This window comes from Echinops telfairi, unplaced genomic scaffold (genome assembly GCF_000313985.2).
Source record: "Echinops telfairi isolate 266 unplaced genomic scaffold, ASM31398v2 ScPeMD7_7457;HRSCAF=8495, whole genome shotgun sequence".
Taxonomy (NCBI): Eukaryota; Metazoa; Chordata; class Mammalia; order Afrosoricida; family Tenrecidae; genus Echinops; species Echinops telfairi.
This window is the reverse complement of record NW_022111357.1, coordinates 25,445,536-25,455,516: the sequence shown is the minus strand read 5'-3', so window position 1 is coordinate 25,455,516 and position 9,981 is coordinate 25,445,536. Positions and strand designations below refer to the sequence as shown.

General features: G+C 52.9%; 1 protein-coding gene across 4 annotated transcripts in view; it reads right to left on the bottom strand.

Annotated features, from left to right (window-relative positions):
- The window catches only part of TMCO4 (transmembrane and coiled-coil domains 4), a 97,729-nt gene that overhangs the window by 78,662 nt on the left and 9,086 nt on the right, over positions 1 to 9,981 (bottom strand). For all 4 annotated transcript variants that reach the window (XM_045299191.1, XM_045299193.1, XM_045299192.1 and 1 more), the window contains one exon: positions 6,929 to 7,112. In XM_045299191.1, the coding sequence (XP_045155126.1) occupies positions 6,929 to 7,112 (184 nt within the window). The remainder of the gene's footprint in view (positions 1 to 6,928; positions 7,113 to 9,981) is intronic.

The following is a 9,981-nucleotide window of genomic DNA, read 5'->3' as shown; positions in this document are numbered from 1 at the left end:
GGAGAAGGGGGAGAGAGGGGGAGCTGATTGCCATGATCAATGTACAACTAACTCCCAGGGGGACGAACAACAGAAACGTGGGTGAAGGGAGATAGCGGACAGTGTAAATCATGAAAATAGAAATAGTGTATAAATTATCAAGTGTTTATGAGGGTGGGGGAGGGAAGGGAAAACAGAGGAGCTGATACCAAGGGCTCAAGTAGAAAGAAAATGTTTTGGAAATGATGATGGCAACATATGTACGCATGTGCTCGATACCACTGACGTATGGATTGTTATCAGAGCTGTAAGAGCCCCCAATAAAATGATTTATTAAAATTGAAAAAAAAATGCTGGCCTTTTGGTTAGCAGCAGAATCCTTTGACTACTGACCCACCATGTCTTCTTGAACGCTACTGACAAGTCTATTGATCTGCAGAAAGGGCTTGAGGTCAAGGAGCCCAGGAAGAAAAAGAATGTTTGGAAATGGACTGTGGTCGCAATCGTACTATTCTGCTTGACGTGATTGAACGACGGAATGATGATATGTTTAATAACTCCCAATTAATAATAAATTGGGGGAAAACGCAAACAATGGCCATACAAAATCAAAACCAAGAAAGGACTCAGGGCTGAGCACAGCAGCTTGGCTGACCCTCTGCCCTGGCAGGAAGTCTTGGACGTCGAGAAGTTTCTCACAACAGGAGCAGAGAGGCTAAGAGCAGAGACTTAGGTTTGAATTCCAGCTCCACCACCAGCTGTGTGATCTCTGACAATTACTTAGCTTCTCAGCTTCTTTCTCTATAAAGCAGTGAAGAAGAAGATGCCTGCTTTCTAGGGATGTTCTGAACAGTAACTGTGCTTAGGACACTAGGCACCTATAACTCACAAACTCAGACTCACTGCCGTTGAGTTGATTCTGAGTTGATTCTGTAGATTGGGGTAGAACTGTCCATACGGGTTTTCAGGACTAGCTCTTTTCAGGAACAGAAAGCCTCATCTTTCTCGAGCGGAGTGGCTGGTGGTTTCAAAGGGTTAACCTTAGCAGGCCCATGTGTACCCATGACGTCACTGGGGCTGCAGCCAGGCACCTATGAAGTACTCTCCATTGCAGTCCTTCAATGGACAATTGAACGTGTCCATGCACACCTGAGGGCCACTGAGCGAAGACTGAGTAGCATTTTACATGGCAGCGTCTTCGTACGTGGTTGGTGGTCTTGTAGAACGACGTGAAAACCAACAGCACAGCACTGAGTAATTCCAGAGCGACCCACCCTACTAGCTCACGTCAGTGGGCTGCAGCCCACGGAGGGCGGGGGGCCAGCCTCACCCCTATTCTAGAGATATGGACGCCCAGAGGCAGAGAGACTGTTCCAGGAGTCCAGCCTATGCCTCTCAGACCACCTTGTCCAGCCGTGAATTCCCCAGCACGCCCACCGGACAAGGAGCCCTGGTGCCCTGGTGGTGCAGGGGTTAACTGAAAGGTGGGAGGTTTGACCCCATCCCGTGGCTCCCTGGGAGAAAGGCCTCAGCAGAACCTACGATCCCTGAGGGGCTTTAACCCATTCTGCTCCCACACATGGGGTTGCCATGAGGTGAAAATCAGTTCGACTCCTCCACCACCACCACCACCACCACCACCACGACCACCGGCGCCAGCAGCTCTGCATGGCAGACACTGGCGAGGCTAGTCACTGGCCATGCCTTTCCACCCGGCTCCATCTCCGTTCTGTGCAGGGGGCCATTGCTCCACATCGCAGAGGGAGCACCTGTCCTACAGAGGGGAAAACAAACAGCACAGCCAGTCCTCAAAGCAGGCAGGGGACAAGCTTAACCCCGACTCCAGGGTTCCTGACTCGTGGTCAGCCTGGGAGGCCAAATCCAGGCTCTGCAGCCTATCTCGATCGAGAAAGTCTTATTGCAGCGGTTCTCAACCTGTGGATCTCGACCCCTTTGGGGGTTGAACGACCCTTTCACAGGGGTCTCCTGATTCATAACAGTAGCAAAATGACAGTAATGAAGTAGCAACGAAAATAATTGTATGGTTGGGGGGGTGGTCACCTGAGGAACTGTATGAAAGGGTGGCGGCATGAGGAAGATTGAGCACCACTGACCGGGACACAGCAGCTGTACTCACTCAGTTATGCGTTATTTGCAGCTGTGTGTAGGCTACAAGGGGCCCTGGTGGGGTAGGGCATTACGCATTGAGCTGCTACCGCAAGATAAGGAGTTCTAATCCCCCAGCTGCTCCTTGGAGAAAGAGGAGACTTTTTGCAGCCTCGGAAACCCACACAGGCAGTTCTGCTGGGTCCTCTGGGGTTGCTGAGTCCGAATCGTCTCGATGGCAGTGAGCTGGAGCTCGAGTTAACCCTGAACGCAGTTGAGCACTGAGACAGAAGCTGTACAGCCTGCAAGTCTCTGGCATCTGCAGTGTGGTGCTTCACGGAAAACACGCGCTGCTTTCTGTTCTCCGCGGTGAGCTTCTCTCTGTTTAGCAAACAGCTAACCGCCCGGAAAACAGCATCTGCGAAGGAGCCCTGCCTCCGAAAGAAAGATGTGAGAGGTTTGCTTTTATGTCCTGGGGAGTGTTTTCGACAGACGAGGGAAGCCGGCAGCGTCTGCCGGTTTTCTTGGCTGAGCGGTCAGTAGGGTGTGCTTTGTGTTTCAGAAAGTGAGAGGAAGCCGTGGTCACAGTTGGCACCCTGACTCGGAAACTTTCGAGAAGGAAACACCCGATGATGGCGGAAACGCTCGCTCTGAATAGCTTCAGGCAGCAGCACTGTCCCCTCCACCCCCCACCCTCCTCCTTACACACACACATACACAAACCTCCGCTCCCCACTATTCCCTCTGGGTTAATAAGTAAGGGCCTATGTGAACAAGGTACGCGGCTCTTCCTCCTCTGCAGACCGGTTTAGCAGGTGAGGTGAGGGGTTATCAGGTCAGAAGAGATTTCCTGGAAGATAGAGGTTTCCTGGGCATGGGCCCAAGGGAGGGGGTTGGGGGTGGATTGTGGTGGTGCAGTGGTAGAATCAGTCCCTCTCTGGCAGGAGACACACTTGCCTGATTCCCGGCCACCGCACCTTGAGCGCAGGCATTGAAGTGGGTGCCGTTACCGAACAGGTTTCAGCAGATGTTCCAGACTAAGCTGGACTAGGAACAAAGGCCTGGCAATCTACATTTGAAAGTCATCCAGCGTCAACCCTGCGGATCGCGACAGTCTGACCAGCACTGGGGCATGGGGACGGTGCAGGACCAGGACATCCATTGTGTGTGGGGACACCAGGAGCTGGAGGCCTACAGCCCGATGAAACAACAGGAGCTAGAGCAGAGGGCAAGTCAGACTCCTGCACTCTAGCCTCCTGTCAGAGCACAGGGGCAGTTTCACTGCTAGCCCTGAGGGAGGGGAAGGGTCATTTGGTGACAGTTCCATGGTAGCCTCTGCAGGGCCATCTTCCCTGATGACGGCAGGCACTGCTGGCAGCTTCCCTGCAGTAGGAATTGGCCAGCTCATCCCTCCTGGTCCTCAGAGCCAGATGGAGGTCGGAGATGACAAATGCCTTTCGTTTTAACCAGCCTTCCTTGCAGCTGAGGCTCGGGCATGTGACCAGACCCAGCCAAAGATGAGAGGAGACGGAGAGGCCTTCTCAGGCTATTCCAAGAAAGAGTTTGCCCTGGTGAGATGGAAAGACAATCTCCCTCACTCCTCCGTGCCTTGGGCCTTCTCTGTTGAGGGCGTGATGGTTGGCGCTGCAGCAGCCGTTCTGTGACCAGGAAGTGCAAGCCAAGAGAAGTGCAGAAAAGCTGCTCCAGTGGATTTCCGAGGAATGAATTAGTCCAAGGAGCCTGGTGACCGACTGGGTTACGAGCTGGGTTGCTAACGGCAAGGTTAAGCAGTCTGAATTTACCAGCCGCTCCACAGGAGAAAGATGAGGCGTTCTACGCCACAAATAGTTACAGTCTCAGAAACGTCCAGGGCAGTTCTAGCCTAGCCTAGAGGGTTGCTAAGAGCTGGCATCAACTCAGTGGCAGTGGTTTTTTTTTCCTGAAATCAATCCAGGAGCTATCTACTTTGGGATTTCTCATTAAGCAATCAAAAGCAAACACATGGTTTAAATCTCCTTGAGTACACGGCTCTGTTACTTGCAGCCCCAAATACTGCCTGATAGGGGCAGCTTCCAGATTATCCCCATTTTACAGATGGAGAACCTGCAACTGGGAGAGCAAGTCAGTGAGTTAGAAAGCACGTACTGATTCACCGAGCAGCTGCCACGTGCCAGGTGTGAGGCTGTGTGCTTCACCCGTTCCTCATATTGAGAGCTCACAGCGGGCTGCCGGATGGCTATGACTAGCCCCATTGTACAGATGCTGAGACCAATGCTTAGAAGTTAAATAACGTGCTCAAGGTCACAGGTAAGGAGAAAGCGTAAGTATTTGAACCCAAAGCCCTGGGAACATCTAACAAAGCCAGCATTCACCCATTCCTTTTCACAAACGTTCCCCAAGTGTCAGGAGCCTTGCTGGGGCCACAGGTAAGCCCTGGGCTGCTAACCACCAGGTTGGCGCTTCCACCTCTCCAGGAGACAGTTGAGGCTATGTGAGAAAGTTGTGGTGGTCTCCTTCTGTAAGATTTACAATCTCAGCAGTCCGATTCAGGGCTGCTATGAATCGGAATCGACCAGATGGCAATGTTCTGTTTTGTTTTTAAAATCCAGTGCCTATGCCACACCAGGGCCCGGGGCTCGGAGATGGCCAAGGCAGGCCGTCCTCCACGAACCCACACTGCAGGAGTGGTGGGCATGCAGGCGCAGGAACACCTGGGGTGGAGGGGGCTGGGCAAACTTCCTGGAGGTGACCCCTGAGGAGATGAATACATCTAGGTGCTTGGTCCACTGAGAGAGACAAGGGTTACCAAATACCCCACCCCCACCAGCTCCATAGCTAAGACTCGGGGATGAAGGAGGTTTCCTCCAGGGCAGTGAGTGGGTCTTGAAAACGCTGCAGATGAAAGAACGTCTTGCATCTCCTGTTCCAGCCTATTAGGGCCGTGATGGCATCTCTCCTCCTATATTTCCCTTGCTGCCGGAACCTTTGGAGCCATAGCTAGTTCCTCCATCTGCCTCGCCTGCAACAGTCCCCTGTCCCCACGTCGACTCCACGCTCGCTGAGAAAAGTCTGTCCCATCTGTTCCCCACCTCTGCCACTGTGATGAGGACATCAGCCTCCGAACTCATTTCCTCTTGCTCTAAACTCTTCTCTCTGGGATCCTTGAGGGCAGAGCCCTGCTTCCTGTACCCTGGGCTGCACCCTGGTACTAAGAGCTCAACACATTTGGGGACTGAAGCTTTTAAACATAGACATCCAATTGAGCCATGGCCAGCTCCAACCTGCCAATCGCTCCTCAATTATCGACAAAGGCCAAGTTCCTCGCTTGGCCTTCATAGTCCTCCACGAAACTGCTGTACTGTTTCCACTCCAGCTGTGTGCCTGTCTGTCCCACATAGTCCCTAGAGCCCAGAACCCCACTCACCCCATCTGCCAAGGCAGTCCAGGTGCCTTGTCTCCGTCTTGGCCTCTACTTTCCCCTCTGTCTAAGACCGTCAAAATCCAAGTGACCTTCCAAATCCAGCCTGTATGCCAGCGCTCACACAACGTTTTCCCAGATGCCCTGAGCTTTAATCATGAAAAGTGCTTGGGCCGGACACTGAACTGAACGTGGGGATGCTATACATGGTTCCATCTTCCACCCACTCTACAGATGAGGGAACTGAGGCTCAGGGGGACAAGTGCTGTGTTTGAGGTCATACGACCAGTGAGGGGTGGATCCTCGATTTAACCCTAGGTCTGGCTGACTCCACAGCCATGCTTTTGGCAACTCGGCTATCCTATCTCCAAATATACGATGCGAACACACACACACACACACACACACACACACACACACACGCACGCGCACAACACTGAGAAATGGCAGACATTAAGATATAACACTGCTAAACCAAGCTATAACACTACAACCAAATCTGTCTCTCTCTTGCTCCCACACTTGCTCTCGCTGCCATCGAGTCAATGCTGACTCACAGCAACCCTACAGGTCAAGGTTGAACACCCTCTGGGTTCCGAGCCTACCCGGCCCTATCTAAATCCACCCTTCACTATGACAATCCCCCAAGTAGGCACTCCTCGGACGGTCAGCACCTTTTGGGCGGGAGCCGTGCCTTGTTTCCTCTGCCGGGCCTCCTTGCCTGACACCCAGCCCATCGTGGGTGCTCAACAAATGCATAATGCATGAATGAAAGTCCTGGCCTCCTACTACACCGTGTCTTGCTTGAAGGCAGGGACAGTGTCTGCTAATTCAAAACAAAAGTAGTATGCTCCACGACTAGCGGAAAGGTTGGCGGTTAAATCCCACTCGACAGCCCCTCAGAGGCCAGGCCTGGAGATCTGCTCGCTCGAGCTCACACTCTGGAAAAGCGTGGGGGGCGGTTCTGTTCTGCACATGTTGGGCCGCTGGGAGTCGGACCCCACTGGACTGCCACTGACTACGGCCAAGGATGGTGGAGCTTCAGAAAGCTCCTGGGAAAATCCCATTATCTTTTAATCCAGTCTTTGCACAAACTTTTTTTCAGATATAAAGACAGATCTCGCTCTCTCAACTATCTGTATCCCCGCATCTCTTCCATGTACTTCTGTTAGTGCCTGCACCCAGTAGGTGCTCAAACCATGCTTGGTGGAGGTATACACGAGCGGCTACCAAACGAGGGGATGCCAGGACTCTGCCTGATGGTGACTTCCTGAGAGGCAAGGGCAGGGACTCGCCCCTCTTTGTGTTGTTCCCTGCCCTCCTTGGAGAGGCTTGGCAAGCTGCCAGGCTGTATGATTTGACCCTGGGCTTCCCCACTCCCCTGCCCCACTGTCCCCAGACACACACTGAGACAAAAGCATTCACCTGTGCTCTGGCTCTGGAAACAGCTGGGACAGGGAGATGCCACAGAGTGCTGCGTAGGCAAAGCGGTTGGCCTCGGTCAACTCCCGGCCGGTGGGCAGCTGCGGGTCCCCCTCGTTGGCCAGCTTGGGCTCGGCTGCCCGAGGCAGCCTCCGGCTCGGCCTTTCCCACTCGGCCATGCCCAGCCCTGCAGGGAAAACACAACAACACACGCTAAGAAACCTTTCCACGACACAAAATTTACCAACCCCCCAAAAGGAAAGCTAAGAACTTCTGTTCATCAGAAGAAGTCCCAGGTGGTGCAATGGTTGGTGCTTGACCAATAACCCAAAGGTTGCCAGTTGGAAGCTACCCCATGGCCCCCCAGGAACAAGGGCCTGGCAACCTCCTTGCTGACGGTCACCGAGCCCCGAGGGGCACAGCTCTAGGCTGGGACCATGAGGAGGCCAGGAGTCTGGACCAATTGGGCAGCATCAGGCTGCGAAACTCCAGCCACAGACTAAGGCAAGCTTGTTCCCCTGGGCAGTGGTGACAGACTAGGCTGCAGAGCACAGGTTGGCAGTTTGAAACCACCAGCTGCTCCTCGGGAGAAGGAGGGATCTTTCTGCTCCACAGAGAGTTACGTCTCAGAGCCCCGCAGGGAGGGACAGTTATGCCTTGTCCTAGGGGGGCCCTAGGAGTTGGAATAAAATCAATGGCAGTAGTGACTTCTGTTTTATCAACAAAGGATTTGTTTTGCTACTATAGAAACAATGCCCGCTCAGCATGAAGGAGCCCGGGTGGCACTCAGCTGCTAAGTAAAAGGCCAGTGGCTGGAACTCCCAGCAGCTCCCTGGGAAACAGATGAGGTGGTCAGATTCTGGAAAGAATGCAGGCCAGGAGGCCTGTTCTATACAGTCAGTGTGAGTCGGCACCGATGTGATGGCAGGGGAATCTGTCTTTGTTTTCAGAGAACAGTAGATAAGTGTGCTATCCATGGAGCCCTTGATGAAAGAGGAGAAAGGAGAGAAGGGAGGAGACCTGGGGGAGAAGCAGGGGAGGGAAGAGAGCAGAGAGTAGACGAGAGACAGGAAAAGCAAACCACACAGGAAATCCAGGGCTCGGGAGGCCTGTGGAAGTGGGGACCCGTGTACCTGGCAGTGGCCAGGCCGTGAGAGAAGGCTGCCAGCCTTGACAACAGGGCGTCAAGGGCAGGAATGTGGCTCAGCGGCCAGACAAACCAGGGTGTGAATCCAAGCACCTCCCCTGGGTAGAGATGGTGCCTGGGGCAACTCCACCCCCCAGCGCTCGGGTGTCCTCAGCTACAAGCTGGGACTGTAACAGTATCTATCTGGAAGAGATGGGCTGGAGCAAGTGACCCTGTCCACGTAGGCAAATATTTGGAAATATTTGCCCCAGGGGTCTCCCCCAGCACTGCCCCAGGGGGTCTCCAAGGCCTTGTTGGAAGCAGAGCATCGGGTGGGTTTGCCCCCGCCCCCCACGCTTTCTGTTACACACCGAATGCTTTATCACTGAGCCAGCAGGGCTCCTTTGGCATCCAGTGCGATACAGATAATTGTTAAGTATAATAAGTAAAACAATCAATAGACAAATGAAATACTCAGCAGTCACATATGCCATTGTAACAATGTAACATAAACATGGCATATGACAATATAACAATACTCTACATGCCTTGCATATAATGAAGGGCAGGGAATCGTAAGAGCCAGCATTAGTGAGCCCTCTCTGCTCGACAGGCTCAACCATGCAAGTTCTACTACGAGGACCAGAGGCCCTAGGTGGTGCAAACAGCTAACGGTTAGAGGCTTCAGAAAGTCCCCACCCCCTCCCCAGAGGTAGCTCGGAAGAAAGGCCTGGTGATCCTCTTCCCAAAGATCAACCACTGAAAACCCTGTGGAGCACAGTTCCACTCCGACACCCACGGGGTCACCATGAGGCGGAATCAATTTGACTGGTTTCTCCTCATGTCCGGTTTGTAAATGAGGAGATGGAGGCTCAGGGGATAACTGGCCAGGGTCACACAGCCCAGGAACGACAGACTGATAGAGCCCAAAGCTAAAGACTGGTCATCTGCCGAGAGTTCCAGTCTAATACCCACACTGGCACTGCTTCTGGTCCTCAGCTCTGCTCCTGTCCAGCTCAGCACTGAAAATGCGTATTCTCCAAACACAATTTCTATAGAGGAGTTATTTAAAATTCTGCCCACAACTAAAAATTTAGTAGCTTGGGAGAGCTGAAACCTGAGGTAATTTAATAACAGCACACCGACATTTGCCCCACACGTGACAGTTCACAAAGCACACTTTCCGATTCATTAAACTCTCACAGCGACGTTGCAGTTTAAGCAAAGCAGGAACCATCAGGTTTCGTCTCGGGAGGCAACAGCCGAATAGACCAAGTGAAGTTTCCAAAGAGGTACAACAAGTGAGTGATGAGAGCTGAGCTGGATTTCTGGCTCTAAACCCCACACTCTTTCCTCTCCACTACCCCAGGGACCTTCTCCTCTGGCCCTTGTTTTAGATCAGTGGTTCTCAACCTTCCTAATGCTACAACCCTTTAATACAGTTCTTCATGTTGTGGTGACCCCCCAACCATACAACTATTTTGGTTGCTACTTCACCACTGTAATTTTGCTACTGTGATGAATCAGGCGACCCCTGTGAAAGGGTCATTCGACCCCCAAAGGGGTCACGACCCACAGGTTGAGAACCGCTGTTCTAGCTGGAGAAGCTGAGGCTTAGGAAGGTGAAGGCTCAGCAGTTTCTACTTCATTTCATCAACTTCACAAGCCATGGAGAGGTGGTGGTTAATTGCACGTATTACCCAGAGGGCCCCAAGAGGGTGTTTTAACGGGCTGGCATTTGGGGAACCCCACCACGAGTTCTTACTTCCAGAACAAACAGCCTTCCAACCGAAGAAGCATGAGCATGAGCGGGCTCGCCTCTCACCAGTCAGGGTGGGGCTGGAGGCTGTGCTGCTCTGTGCGCAAAGCGCTCAGCACACATGCCTTGATCCGTCCAGCAAAATATGCGGTTCATCCTGCCAGCCCCCCC